The sequence below is a fragment of the Zeus faber genome (genome assembly GCF_960531495.2).
Source record: "Zeus faber genome assembly, chromosome: 10".
Classification (NCBI taxonomy): domain Eukaryota; kingdom Metazoa; phylum Chordata; class Actinopteri; order Zeiformes; family Zeidae; genus Zeus; species Zeus faber.
The window spans coordinates 31,311,222-31,327,080 of record NC_137199.1 but is presented as its reverse complement, the minus strand read 5'-3'; the positions used below and the strand labels follow the sequence as shown (position 1 = coordinate 31,327,080).

General features: G+C 43.8%; 1 protein-coding gene across 3 annotated transcripts in view; it reads right to left on the bottom strand.

Annotated features, from left to right (window-relative positions):
* Positions 1-668: 668 nt before the first annotated feature.
* The window catches only part of fam13b (family with sequence similarity 13 member B), a 36,224-nt gene continuing 21,033 nt past the window's right edge, over positions 669-15,859 (bottom strand). For 2 of the 3 annotated variants that reach the window (XM_080008063.1, XM_080008064.1), the window contains exons 8-21: positions 13,801-13,858; positions 11,829-11,908; positions 10,296-10,347; positions 9,711-9,801; positions 9,017-9,088; positions 7,026-7,251; positions 5,184-5,325; positions 4,984-5,065; positions 4,038-4,252; positions 3,864-3,947; positions 3,482-3,577; positions 3,053-3,396; positions 2,616-2,717; positions 669-2,543 (exon numbers count right to left, since the gene is read on the bottom strand). In XM_080008063.1, coding sequence (XP_079864189.1) covers positions 2,420-2,543; positions 2,616-2,717; positions 3,053-3,396; positions 3,482-3,577; positions 3,864-3,947; positions 4,038-4,252; positions 4,984-5,065; positions 5,184-5,325; positions 7,026-7,251; positions 9,017-9,088; positions 9,711-9,801; positions 10,296-10,347; positions 11,829-11,908; positions 13,801-13,858 — 1,768 coding nt within the window. In that variant the 3' untranslated portion in view covers positions 669-2,419. The remainder of the gene's footprint in view (positions 2,544-2,615; positions 2,718-3,052; positions 3,397-3,481; positions 3,578-3,863; positions 3,948-4,037; positions 4,253-4,983; positions 5,066-5,183; positions 5,326-7,025; positions 7,252-9,016; positions 9,089-9,710; positions 9,802-10,295; positions 10,348-11,828; positions 11,909-13,800; positions 13,859-15,859) is intronic. The other variant, XM_080008065.1, reaches the window with a different exon arrangement.

Below are 15,859 nucleotides of genomic sequence, written 5' to 3'. Positions count from 1 at the left end.
TGGAGTGGCCTGCACTCTCTCCAGACCTGAATCCCATAGAAAACCTCTGGGATCAGCTGAGTCGCCGTGTAGAGGCTCCTAACTCTGTGCCCCAGAACCTCAATGACCTGAGGGCCCCCTTCAAGGAGAGTGGGGGGCCAGGCCTCAGCAGACAATAAGTCAACTTGTGAACAGCATGAGACGTGGTTGTCAAGCTGTAACTGATGCTCAAGGCCACATGACAAGTTATTGAGACATTGACATTTGCTGTTGTGGTAAACCCACCACTGTTGTTGGCTTTTGTTTCAATAAATTGTCTGAGATGAGGAAATCACCATTTCATGCTTCTACTTAAATGCTCTACTTTCATGATATAATATCACTGTAGCGTGAACTTTTTACATTTTCCATAAATTTCACCCTAAAGCCAAATATCCCAAACTTTTTGTGAGTAGTGTATATTCCGAGCAGTCAAGGTCATAGTCTTTTGTGTGACCAAACATCAGCCTTCAGACCTCAAATTCTTTGCTAGACCAGCAAACCTGCATTAGCTTTAATAATGGTCCTGAATTTGATGAAATATCAAACAATTCACCAATATCCAGAATTATACTGAGTTTTAAAATTCATATAACGCGAACAAGCAATTATCATGAGCATTAACAAAAAAGACGTCAATTCTGTAGAATTTCCAAACATTTTTTTTAATTATTATTATTGCTTCATCTTCATGGCACAAACAGTAGAAAGAAACAATACATGTTTTTATATTATTCTTATTGTTAGTATTTTGATGTTGTATTTGCCATGCAAGCCACTACAGTACTGCATCTAGATGAGCTTCTAACCAGAGAACCGAGCAGATAAAGTAGATTTACATTGATTAACCACCACAGCTAACTACTAGCGCCGTCTGTACACAAGCGGTCAATACAAAAACCATTGTTGGTATTGTCTTAATGATACAAAATCAACGGTATGGATGATAATAATAATAATAATAATAATAATAATAAAAAAGAAAACACGATACACATTCTCAGGGCGTCACAAAAACAATGAAAGTACAGGGTTCAAACATGTATATATAATAATTTAAAAATCTCTTGACATTCATTCCTTCGCATTTTTTTAGATATATATGTTCATAGAAGTAGTGCTCTTTTTTTCCCTCTTTTTTTTTTTTAGAAATAACTCACAAACGAAGGGCTGCATTCTCTGAATGCTGTGCAAATAACAGGCCCCCACCCGTGCTCCAAAACTGACGGAGGATTCCACACACAGCTTCAGAAAGTGGAACACCACGAGCTATAACAGCCACATTTTGTAATAAAGTTGGGTGGTGCGTGTGGGCTCCCGGGCGGTGCCTGACATGTGACATCAATGGAAACTGACACGTCTGTGTTATTACAAAGTTATTACACAATGAGTTATTATTTCATGTTGTGCAGCTCGCTAGAACTCCACATTCTCATAAGGGAGAGAGCTTTTCAGGAAGATGTGCTGTGGTTATGTCCAAGATGTTTATTACATAATGTGGTGTTATGACATCATGCTTGCTCCAGGTGGAACCGGCCCCGACTTCAATCTCAGCAGGAAACCGCTTTTAGTCAAAACGTCCCCAAAATCTATGGTTAACCCCCTGACGACGGGAGGCGCAAACTGGAGTCTCTCCGGTTACAGAACGGGACTCGGCGGCGGCTCTGGAACATTTAAAAGAACTTCCCGCGTAACAGGAAGTGACAGAGTTGACCGACCGCAAAACGCAGAGTGGCGGCCATTTTGGCTCCACGCCACTTGAAATGGAAACTGAAACTCTGTGACGGCGACAACATGAAGCCCCGCCCACCGGGAAAGAAAACCAAGTACACAAATACGAATACATTAATATGTTGACATATTAAGACCAGCGCCCCCTACCCACGATGCACCAGGCTCCTCTCCCACCAGCGCCCGTCCCACTGTGAAGAGGCTCATGGGAAATGGCGTCCGGACGCGTTGCAGACAGAGCAGAACAAAAGCAGAAAGAAATTCTGAAAGTTCCCTCAAACGGAAAGAAAAAGCAGAATGAAGAGGAGGAGCTTTCCCTCTCAACACCAAACTATACATTATAATAATACTAATAACACTCATTATTATTATTATTATTATTATAGATGAACTGAACAGGAATATAATATATATTCACACAAACGCTCATGATGGATGTTTAAATGAGTCCTGCACGGTGCGCTGACCGACGGACCAATCAGAGAGCGGCTCGGTGGGGCGACAGAACGCCCGGATCCAGAACCGAAAAGGAGGAAAAGGTTCCTTCGGGGGAAAAACCCGACAAAAGGATGGAGAGACGAACGAAGAGAAGTTCCTGGTTTAGAAAAAGGAGGCAGCTGATTGGTTGATGTCCAGGGAGGGGGTGGGGCTCCTGTGACAGGGGGCGGGGCTAGATGGACTTGGAGGAGTCCTGCTTGCTGATCAGAACCTCCAGGAGGCGGAGCTTAGCTTTGATCTTCTTGTACTCCCTGTACTCGTCCTTGAGCGCCACACGCTCCTCCTTCTGCACGTTTCTATGGAAACCACAGTGTCAGTTGATACGTGTGTGTGTGTGTGTGTGTGTGTGTGTGTGTGTGTGTACCTACCTGCCGTTGTGTTGGTAGAAATCTTCCTCAAACTCTCGGATCGTCTTCCTCAGTCTCTTCTTCTCTGCTCTGGTTTTCCACAGCTGTTCCAGCAGCTCAGGCCTGGAGGACCAGAACATCCAGTTAGGGCGTGGGCGGGACTTGGGGGCATGGGCGGGACTTGGGGGCATGGGCGGGACTTGGGGGCATGGGCGGGACTTGGGGGCGTGGGCGGGACTTGGGGGGCGTGGGCGGGACTTGGGGGGCGAGGTCGGGACTTGGGGGGGGGGGGGGGGGGCGAGGTCGGGACTTGGGGGCGTGGCCGGGACTTGACTTGAATCAAATGGTGACATCCTGCCCTACATGATTAATTCAACAGCAGATAAACAACTTAATCCATTTTTTTCATTGAGATTATTGAAAAAAAACAATGGGAAACAGGAAATGAAGCCGCTCACATGGAGGAGGCGTTGGTGCTGCTCAGCCTCAGCTCCAGTTTTCCAGAACCTTCCCCCTGGTTCTTCTCCCTGATGGGACAGTTGCTCTGGGCGTCCAGCAGGTTCTGGTCCTCGCTCATGGGCTGCTCGCTGGCAGGGGCGGGGTCACAGTTCATGATGTGCTCCTTGGGGTCTCCACCTCCGCCCCGCTCCCTCTCCTCCTCTCCTCCGCTCCTCTCCTTCTCCCCCTCTCCTCCTCCTCCTCCTTCCCCGCCCTCCTCCTTGAGCTCCTCGCAGAAGTGGGCCGTCTCTCCCTCGATGATGGGCTGCAGGGTTTGGTTCCGCCTCTTACTCGAGGGAGAAACCTGGAGTGTGAAACAACACAAGTGTTGTGATGTGGCAGAAGCTGGACTCGCTTGGTGCAGCGCCGCCTGGTGTGTGTCCACGTACTGCAGTGGGTGTGATGGAAACTCTGGTCAGCATCTGTTTAACCAGCCGGTAACGGTCGTACAGAGGTTTAACCACCAGACACTCCTCTCTGCTAACCTGCCAGGCAGAGACGAGGAGGAAGATACAAGAGTTAGCTGAGGGGTGGAGGGGACAGGGCTAGAAAGGTGGAGGGATGGAGGACAGAGGCGTACAGTGGTGGAGGTCAGAGGGTAGAGTGGTGGAGGTTAGATGGTACAGTGGTGGAGGTTAGAGGGTAGAGTGGTGGAGGTTAGAGGGTAGAGTGGTGGAGGTTAGAGGGTAGAATGGTGGAGGTCAGAGGGTGGAGTGGTGGAGGTCAGAGGGTAGAGGGAGGTTGGGTGGGGCGGGTCAGTGCTTCACTCACAGGTCGACCGTGAAGGCCTTCGTAGTGCAGCAGGTTCTTCTGCAGAACCGTCTTCTCACTACAAAGCTGATCCTTGGTCATTTTCTAGGTGAGGACAGGACACGGTGTCATGAGAAGGTTTGAACTACGTCAACACTCGGGTTGGAGAACAACCGGGCTCTCCACTTGCTCTACCTTGATGTCGTCCGGCCAGCCGTCCTCCTGTCGCTTCCCCTTCATCCTCCGCTGGATCATCTCCAGCGTCTCCTCCCTGCTCGGCCGCTGACCTTTGCCCTCTACCGGTGCGTCGTGGAAGGCGTGGTCCAATTTAGAGCCGAAGCTCTTGGGCAAGGTGTTGCTACGGGGACGGGTGTGGGGGCCCAGTTCGCTCTCTGCCCGATGTTTGGCGTCTGGGAAAGGAAACGGACGTAGCAGAGTGATGAGCCGGTGTGAACTCCCTTGTTCTGCTGCTATAAACACCGAGGAGAAGAATCCAACAACAACAACAAAACAGTGTTCCCTGTTCTATCGCAGGGAGGAGACGATGCAGGTGGGATCAAAACGTCTCACTGGTCGTGATAGTTTCTTGAAACTGGCTTTTCACTTCCCCCTGCTTCCCCCAGAGGGCGCTCAGAGCACACACTTTCAAAGGGGAAGGTCCATACGTGCACGTGTTACATTTACATTTACATTTAGTCATTGATCAGACGCTTTTATCCAAAGCCACTTACAATTGTTCAAAGACCGACGGACGCAGCCATCAGGAGCAATGAGGGGTTAAGTGTCTTGCTCAAGGACACTACAGCATGCTAGCAGGAGGAGCCTGGGATCCAACCAGCAACCTTTAGATGACTAGACCACCAGCTCTACCTCCTGAGCTACCATCCCGTGTTGTTTTGTTTACCTCATGGACGTAGTGACCCACTGGAAAGGCCTCGTAAGTCCAAGCCCTTTGCAGTGTGTTTATGGTGGAGATTCAGATCGCAATAAAAATATCATCATCACGCAGCCTCACTAACACCGAGTGATTACTTTGAAGATGTAAAAGTGAAAATGGGAAATAACAAGAATATGCATAAATAAAATGTTCTCTGGTGCTCGACCTCTCGTCACTCAGTGGGAAATGAAAAGAGAAATTGACCTTTGATCTGCCTGCGCAGCTTGGTCAGCTCTGTCATCCATTTGAGGACTTTAGGGTTCGATGCTTTATCTGCATGAGAAGGCTGCAGGGGAGAGAGGGAGAAGAGTTCAACTGAGTTTGCATCTTGACAAAAAGTGAAAAAGGCTAAAAGGATGTTTAACACAGCGGACAGGCAGGCAGACAGACAGACGGACAGACACCTTGTAGTTCCTCTCCTTCTCAAACTGTTCATCAAACTGTTTGATTTTCTTCTTCAGGTGTTGCAGTTTCCTGCTGAGCTGCAGAGACGCTGCTTCACCGCCGCGCCCGGCCTCCCTGCCACCCAGCCACGCCCTGCGAGGCCTGCGCACGCACCGGGAAAAAACAAAGACTTACTGTTGTCATGTCATATTCACATCAAAACAAACTTGATTCAATGATTATTGCACAGCTCTATGCAGTACTGCATTCTGATTGGTCAATAGCATTAACCAGTTAATAATGATTCATGTCCCTTGTATCACTTACCGCAGTGAAAAGCATCGTATAACCGTGGTATTACGGTTTACAGACAGAAGGGGGGGTTGTCTACTTTGTCACTCAGTGTGCATTACAATAACAGGATAAAACAGACAGAAGCTTACGAAAATGCGCAGGGATAACATTTCAATGAGGAGTTATAAATAAGGGGAATCATAAATATATTTTCATATGTTTGAATCGTTCACGGCGCAAACTGAAAAGTTTCTCCAGAAGTCTGTCAACATAGAACGGAAGACAGTCAATGATGATAACTTCGCAACGATTATTGTGTTTGTATTTCATATCCTGCTGAGACTTCACCAGCGCAAAAATTAAATACAAAAATAAAAAATATTTGCAATGATGACAGTAATGAGCTGCGGTTAATACGGTCGTCATCACAGCCCTGGCTAGCGGCGCCATGCGGTGACGCTACATAGAAACTACAATGGAAGACCTGTGAGATGGACGGTGACGGATGTATATCAAAATCCCCAACGTCCCATTCACGACGCATTTCATGATAGTTGTAATTGTCCAACGTTAGTAAACCACTTTACTCACAGTAAATAGTTAAGTGTGTAGGTAAATTTCATTTCATTTGTAGCATACTGTACCGCATACTGTATCACTGTTCAGGGTTGTTCGTGATGCCGTATTGCTGCGCCGTACTGTTGTATACTGTGCTGTATCATCCCAAACACTACCTCACACTATTCACATTCACATGCCACTTTAATTCACATGCCACTTTAAATGCACATATCTGTATATACAAAGGCATATTCCTTCTAGCTATTCCATCTTATTTCAATTCATTTTTCTTGTATTTTATTCTATATATTTTTATCTTATTCTATAAGTATTCCACTTACTGTATTACGTTTTAGGAGTCAGTTAGTCGGTCTATTAGAAAGGAATTTTCTACTTTTTATTTTATTTTATTTTCTATTTTTTCCTAGGACATATAGTGTGCTATCACCGGGTGCGTTGCATTACATTTCACTGCATATATGTATGAAAGTATGTATATGTATGTGACAAATAAAAAATCTTGAATCTTGAAATATATTGGTATATGGTTGAGTAACTAAGTTGAGAAATGAAGTAATTTCTAATCAATATTTGTGTATTTCTCCCATTTGTATTTACATTACATTACATTTAGTCATTTATCAGACGCTTTTATCCAAAGCGACTTACAATTGTTCAAACACCGACGGACGCAGCCATCAGGAGCAATGAGGGGTTAAGTGTCTTGCTCAAGGACACTACAGCATGCTAGCAGGAGGAGCCTGGGATCCAACCAGCAACCTTTGGATCACTAGACCACCAGCTCTACCTCCTGAGCTACCATCCCATGAATAATACATTTACCATGAATTTGGTAAGTAGCCTTGTAATAAGTGGGAATTATGTGCAGCCAGCCAGTCATGATCACTAAATAACCCCTCATCACTCTGTCAGGGGGGTTTGCGTCACTCGGAAATTTGACCCTAAAATGAAAATGAGGAAAAACAGGTAGTTTCCTTGGGACTCACCTGGGGGGTCTAGAAGGAGCGTCTTGCTGCAGGAAGCGCTGGGAACCAAAGTCCAGGAAGCGAGGAGCCAGGAGGGGTGGGTGGGAGCGGGAGGAGCAGGGGGAGGAGTCCTCCTTCAGCTCCTCCTCTGGGAGCAGGGGCGGGGGCAGCAGGCGTCCTGCCAGGGGGGAGAGCTCTGCCTCCCCCTCGTCACTGCTCTGCCACGACTGGAAGGACGGCACCGGGTCTGTCAGGGGGTTAGGCACCGAGTTACACTTTACAACGCTTTACAACCACTGACTTACATATTATAACACTTTATAACCACTGAGTTACACATCATTACTATTTAATAACACTGCATAACCACTGAGTTACACATCATTACTATTTAATAACACTGCATAACCACTGAGTTACACCATTTCTATTTAATAACACTGCATAACCACTGAGTTACACCATTTCTATTTAATAACACTGCATAACCACTGAGTTACACGTTATAACCACTGAGTCATATATAACACTATAATGCTGTATAAATACTAATCACTGAGTTACACTACGATAACTAGGGCTGCCCCCTGAAAGTTGACGAGTCTAATCATTAGTTGTTGATCCGTCAGTCGACTGAAGCTGCTTTCACACATGCACTACAACCCTGAAATGATCCGGACATTAGCCAGATGAGCAGTGCGTGCAAACACAAATGTCCTGCATGGTTTGACCCAGACATTATCCAGCCAGCGCCCTAGTGCAAAGTGTGGGTAATGTCCGGTTGAGTGGTATGTGTGAACAGAGCAGGTGATTGTCCGGATCATTCACAGCGAGCGAGTGGGCGTGTCGGTGTTGATGACGTCTCTACCATGCGCCAGTTATTTACCTTTCTGTGGATCTTCGGCAAGGAGCGTCGCTGCTTCGCACTACTTTGCACCACTTTGCACTACTTTGCACTACTTTGCACTACTTTGCACTACTTTGCACTACTTTGCACTACTTTCTTTATTATTCCTTTCCACTCTCTTGTTTATATTGTGGATACGTCCAAATACATGGAGTATCAACACAAAAGACCAACTACTGTAAAACTCTGCAGCGTCATTGCATCACGTCCTGTCTCCTGCACACTCTACCCAGGCTCCGCCCCTCGTCTAAACCAAACTCAGTATTTCCAGGTGGTGTAAACGCGTCTGAAGCTGACAATCTCTGTCTTTTGGCTACATGTGTGAAAGCGTAAATCTGGACAATGTTTGGACATTATCCGGAATGCAAGTGTAAAAGCATCTTGAGATTCTTCAAGTCCAAGAGTGGGTTTTTTTTTTGACATTGTGCATTACAATAAAAGGATAAAACTGATAGCTTACAAAATTGCACAGAGATTAAAAAAAAAAAAAAAAATAGGAATTATAAATAAGGGGAATCTTAAAATATATGAATATAATAATAACATTGATTAGTATAATAACCACAAAACAGTCCAGTATAATACTGTATAACCACCGAGTCGCATATTTGAACATATGAACAAGGTAAAAACATTGAGCTGCATTGTAGTGCAACTGTACTGCTGCTGTGTAGCAAATGACCAGCACATGAAATTATAATTGAGTCAGAGAATCATAATTGAGCATTTAGTATGCCCCCGGTACACTAACAAAACCTGATGGATGGATGGATGGATGGATGGGTAGATGATGATTTTATATTAGCCGTGGAAGCTGTCATTAAGTTATGACTCATAACTGTATTTGGGATAATATTTGTGTAAGTGAAGGCTAAAGCTGACTGCCAGGTGGAGAAGGGGGAGAGAAGGAGGGATGAATTCATAGGTGATAGACAAATTGAGGGATTGATGAGTGGGGAGAATTATTGAAGGATGAACTGGTAGATGGATGAATGAATGATTGCATGGACGGATTTCTGAGAAAGATAGACAGATAGATATAGATGTTACACTGACAGATAGAAAGACGTTAGACAGATGCATAGACAGATGGATGAGCTCTTACCGTGACCTTCCTTCTGCAAATGAAGACATGACCAGTCTATGTGAGGGAGGTGAAGATGGGGGAGGTGGGATGCTGCATGGATGGAAGAGAGGAGGACAGAGATGGAAAGAGAGAAGGAAAGGGGGATCGATAACACTTCCTGTGAGTTTGTACTTTTACTACATTTGTTCATTTACACCTTCATGTCTCCACAGATTTGCGGATTAAAAAGTGTCTGAACGACAGAACCACTCGAGCTGCACGTTATGGAGAAAGGAAGTAAGGAAGGACAAACCTGACAGGAAATATCACTGTGGGTTCTCCACCCCGGGGGGAAATACAAGGGAGTTTTTACATCTATTTCTATTTGTTCTCAAAACGTAAACTTCTAGAGAAATAACTGTAATTATGACTCATTTCTTGAAGACAATGAGTCAAGATGGAGGAAGATAGATGTGGAGAACACTGACCAATCTGAAAAGGACATTCTCGACATTTAAAGCAATTTTAAACCCATTGCTTTTATATTGAAAATATGAAAAACTGCCTAAATTAAATATAGCTTAGTTTCAAGCCATATTTCCCACATAACCGCAATCCTAAAACGATACATAGAGATATCTATATACACACATTAATTGTTGATCATTTTAATTGTTGATGTAAATATCATTATCATTATTATGATTATTAATATTATGTTAAATTGATCTACCTTCCCATTGGCTGTCGGCAAACAGCTGGAGGTGGGGGGTGTGGCTGATGTTTGGTTGGCATGGTAACAACTGTTTCCCATTCTGGTCACACTGGAACGAGTGACGGCGACAGAGATACACAGAGAGATCGATAGAAAGAGACAGAAAAAGAGAAAAACAGGATGAAAACAGAATTAATTGTGAAAACCATAAACAAGAACAAACAAGTGACTCTTCTCCGGCTCGATGGATGACTGCATCCAAAACATCTCTGATAAATATGGAAATAGTCTATTCTTACATTGACATCTTTCCTAAGATTTAAATATGTATTTATATATTTATCATCACGACAATAAATACTACTAATAAATAAGCTGTATGTATGTCTATATATAGATTTTTTTCTATTATAATAATCATTTGCATATCACAAACAACTCAAAATATTTTAGTTCTCATATTTTTAATTTGCTAAACATATAGAAGTATAGTGACAAAGTTACAGGAAAGAAAATACTGAACATAGAGTAAGCACCAAATAAAATCAGTTCCATCATACTATTCCAATATAATTAAACATACACTTTGATATCACTACTTACAGATGTGAAGGTGCCAGTCTGCTCGAAGGATCCGCAGGGACGGAGTTCCGCTCTGCAACACAATTCAGAAAGGGATGCACCGATTTATCAGCCGTACATTGGTATCAGCCAGTACTTGCCTTGTTGACCGCCATAGGACAATCAGCAAATAAGATGACATTCACCGAGGCAGTGGCTGATGTTTATCTGTTGTGTTGCATACATTTTTTACCGGCTAAATGTTGTTTGCAGGGCCGGCCCTTCCTATAGGCGGCGGCATTGGGCGCCATCCCAAGGGGGGTGCGGAGAGGGAGCGTTCGGGGCGCAATTTGCACACGTCTCCCTCTCCGATGGTACCGTCGGTGTCTATGGCACACCAGCCATAGGGTGCCTGCACTACGATGGTACCGATGGTGCCAACCCAGGCACCATCGGCACCGCAAAACAGAATGTTTTATTTTTTAGATGTGGGTATTTAATTTTACTCTGTTTCCTTATGGAACAAAACAAGTACCGTGCCTAATGGGGACACGGAAATGGGATAATGGCACTTGTTGAACGGCATGGAATGAGCGAGGGAAAACAAAACAACCTTGACGATATGTTGCTATGGTGATGTATGACGACTGAAATAAAATACATTAAACTAAAATATTTTGTGTCTGTTATTGAATATAAGAATTTATACAAGTAATAACCTGGAGCTGCACTTTTATCACTGGACCCAGCGTGCCACGCGAGGCCAACATGTCCAAATCATCTGCTTTCTCGCTATAACACCAAACAGCCTCCATGCAATTGATAAATAGGAAAAAAAAGTTTAATGTCAACCCAGGGTATTTATTTAAGCCATTTAAATGCGATATTCCAGAGAAAAAGGCTTCTACCAGCTCCGTCACTGCAGCGCAAAACTCCGGCAGCTGCAGCAGACATGTGCAGTGGAGGCGGCTTCTCACTTCCTCATGTCCGACATAACATCGGACCATAATTCCGTCCCAGAGGACGGCACTTATTTTAACTTTGATTATTTTAACTTTATTACTTTTCTAATCACTTTTACATTTAGTTTAGCTTTCCCAAAAATAATTTTTGTTGGGCTATGTAAGTACTGACAAATTCTTCTCATTGAGTAGGTCGTTGTATAGCAGGCTAAAAAGGCTTTTGAAACAGTTATTTTTCACAAAAATAATCTTTGTCATGTGAAAGGATAAATTAAAGGTTGCTTCATAAATTTGTATGATTGTATTTGTGCTCATTCAAAGAATGTGTGATGAAGGGCTGAAAGACTTAAAAAGTTCAGCTATTTTTTTATTTTTATTATGAACATCTGTGTTTCCCTGGCACAAAGAGGAAATAAACAACAACAAAAACAAAATAACCAACAAAAAAAAAAAATTTTTGGTATCGGCCAAAGTGTTATTTCAAACGTTGGTGCCGACCCAGAATTTCACAATGGGTGTCTCCCTAATTTCAGATACAACTCAGGTAAGTTTGAACAGCTAAAACACATGAATCAGATGAATGACGCCACAGCTAACATCACGACTAGCTCACCTGGCCATGTTGATGTTATTATCTGTGTCCAGCTCCATTCCAGAGTTGTCTTCCAGGGCGTCACTGCAAACCTCTGCATCCTGCAACGTAACGGGAGACTTATAAAGAAGCCAGAAGCCCCTTTCCCATCGCAGGAACCATTTCAAGAACTTCAAGTACTTCCCATCTTTTTCCACAGGGGAAAATTAGTTTCAAAATAGGTTCGATATGACCAGTTCCTACTCCTAAAAAAGCCCCCGCTGATTTAACACTCGTTGCCTGCTCATAAGTACTTTGCTGCTTTAGTTTCATAAAAGAAAATAGGATGCCAAAACCTGCAATAGATGGGTATACAGTGGGGGAAATAATTATTTGATCCCTCAGTGATTTTGTAAGTTTGCCCACTGACAAAGAAATGAACGGTCTATAATTTTAGTGGTCATTTTTGGTAGGTTTATCATAACAGTGAGAGACAGAATATCAAAAAGAAAATCCAGAAAATCACATTCAAAAAATATATAAATTATTTTGCATTTCATTGAGTGAAATAAGTATTTGATCCCCTGCCAGCCATAAAGAATTCTGGCTCCCATGGATTAGTCCTCTCCCTTTAAGAAAGTACTCCTAATCTCAACTGGTTACCTGTATAAAAAGACATCTGTCTCAACTTGTTACCTGTAAAAAAGACACCTGTCCACAGAATCAATCAATCAGACTCCAACCTCTCCATCACGGGCAAGACCAAAGAGCTGTCTAAGGACATCAGGGACAAGACTGTAGACCTGCACAAGGCCGGAATGGGCTACAAGACCATTGGCAAGAAGCTGGGTGAGAAGGAGACAACCTTTGGCGTGATTATTCAAAAATGGAAGAAACACAAAATGACCGTCAATCTCCCTCGGTCTGGGGCTCCACGCAAGATCTCACCTCGTGGGGTATCAGTGATCATGAGAAAGATGAGGGATCAGCCCAGAACTACACGAGGGGGAGCTTGTTAATGATCTCAAGGCAGTTGGGACCACAGTCACCAACAAAACCATTGGTAACACACTACACGGTAATGGATTAAAATCCTGCAGCGCCCGTAAGGTCTCCCTGCTCAAGGAGGGACATGTACAGGCCTGTCTGAAGTTTGCCAATGAACAGGTGATGTGAGAAGGTGATGTGGTCAGATGAAACCAAAATCAAGCTCTTTGGTATCAATGCGACTCACCGTGTTTGGAGGAAGAGAAACTCTGACTACGACCCCAAGAACACCATACCCACCGTCAAGCATGGAGGTGGAAGCGTTATGCTTTGGGGATGTTTCTCTGCGAAGGGGACAGGTCGACTTCACCGCATCGAGGGAAAGACGGACGGGGCCATGTACCGTGAAATCCTGTGTGACAACCTCCTTCTCTCAGCCAGGACACTAAAAATGGGCGGTGGATGGGTCTTGCAGCATGACAATGACCCAAAACATACAGCCAAGGCAACAAAGGAGTGGCTGAAGAAGAAGCACATTAAGGTCATGGAGTGGCCTGGCCATTCTCTGGACCTTAATCCTAGAGAAAATCTGTGGCGAGAGCTAAAGCTTGGAGTTGCCAAGCGACAGCCTCGAAACCATAAAGATTTGGAGAGGATCTGCAAAGAGGAGTGGTCCAACTTTCCTCCTGAGATGTGTGCAAACCTGGTCATCAACTACAAGAAACTTCTGACCTCTGTACTTGCCAACAAGGGTTTCTCCACCAAGTACTAAGTCATGTTTTGATAGGGGATCAAATACTTATTTCACTCAATGAAATTCAAAATAATTTATATATTTTTTTAATGTGATTTTCTGGATTTTCTTTTTGATTTTCTTTTTGATTTTCTGTCTCTCACTGTTATAATAAACCCACCAAAGATTACCACTAAAATGATAGACTGTTCATTTCTTTGTCAGTGGGCAAACTTAAAAAAATCAGCGAGGGATCAAATAATTATTTCCCCCAATGTAGTTTATGTTTCTCACCTGTGAGAATGGGGTTTCACTCTCCTCAGAATCTGTCTGGTCATCATCACCGAGTTCACTGGGTGAAACACAATAATAAAACGAGGGCATAAACAAGTGTGAATCAAACAAGTTTTAATCAAAACTACAAGTAGATTCACAGGTTAAAACAACGTCGTTCAAATCATCAAAACACCCAAGACAGACATCATTTGAGTGTCTGTTAAGTGAACATCTTTTGCCCACTTTGAGTTCAGTTTCCAGCTTTCATTCACTGACAACTGAAAATTAACTGTATAGAACCTCAATAAATTAACTGCTTTCATCATGTTGCTTTATCCGTATTGCATAATATCATAGGATACTAAGGTGCATTAATACCGCTGATTTTACAGTTTAATTTAAAACAGAATTCACCATAATTCACTGAATTTCTTGACACTGTTTACACTAGAAGCACAGCTGCTGCTGAGCGGCCGAGCCCTGGTTGTGAAATAGCAAATGGTAGCAGGAGCAGCATGGAGGAACAACATGTGAAACTGACTATTAGAAACTATTAGAGTGAAGCTGTCAAACCAAACATCACATAGAAATTGCCTTGATGGATAAGAGAACAAATGGTGCTTTGACTTATTTATTATAGAATTATTTTAAAACTGTAAATGTTAATTCAAAATCAAATCTCAGTTGTTTGAATCCAGAGTGCTGTATAAACCCGAGGTGGCAGTAGAATCCTCTAGCAGATCCACCAGTAGCTAAATGAGACAAGACCTCTTTAATGTCTTCAGTATTCACACCCATGGCTAATGATTAACTGGCGTGGACAGAGAACTAGGAACAGGAAACGCAATTATTTATAAATGGACTTTCATACTCGAATGTAATAGGTAGGCTAATTATTACTTCAGAAGCAATGTGCATGTCCACTGGACACTATGGCCATCCACTGGAGACAAGAACCATCCACTGGACACTAGGACTATCCACAGGACACTATGGCTATCCACTGGACACTAGGACTATTTAATGGACACTAGGACTATCCACACGACACTAGGGCTATCCACTGGAGACAAGAACAGTCCACTGGACACTAGGACTATCCACTGGACACTAGGCCTACCCACTGGACACTAGGCCTATCCACTGGACACTAGGCCCATCCACTGGACACTAGGCCTATCCACAGGACACTAGGGCTATCCACTGGACACAAGGACTATCCACTGGAGACAAGAACCGTCCACTGGACACTAGGACTATTTAATGGACACTAGGCCTATCCACTGGACATTAGGCCTATCCACAGGACACTATGGCTATCCACTGGACACGAGGACTATCCACTAGAGACAAGAACCGTCCACTGGACACTAGGACTATTTAATGGACACTAGGACTATCCACAGGACACTAGGGCTATCCACTGGAGACAAGAACCGTCCACTGGACACTAGCACTATTTACTGGACACTAGGACTATCCACACGACACTAGGACTATTTAATGGACACTAGGACTATCTAATGGACACTAGAACTATCCACACGATACTAGGGCTATCCACTGGACACTAGCACTATTTACTGGACACTAGGACTATCCACACAACACTAGGACTATTTAATGGACACTAGGACTATCTAATGGACACTAGGACTATCCACACGATACTAGGGCTATCCACTGGACACTAGGACTATTTAATGGACACTAGGACTATCCACACGACACTAGGGCTATTTAATGGACACTAGGACTATCCACACGACACTAGGGCTATCCACTGGACACTAGGACTATCCACTGGACACGAGGACTATCCAAGGGAGACAAGAACAGTCCACTGGACACTAGGACTATCCACTGGACACGAGGACTATCCGATGGAGACAAGAACCGTCCACTGGACACTAGGACTATTTACTGGACACTAGGCCTATCCACTGGACATTAGGCCTATCCACAGGACACTATGGCTATCCACTGGACACGAGGACTATCCACTAGAGACAAGAACCGTCCACTGGACACTAGGACTATTTAATGGACACTAGGACTATCCACTGGACACTAGGGC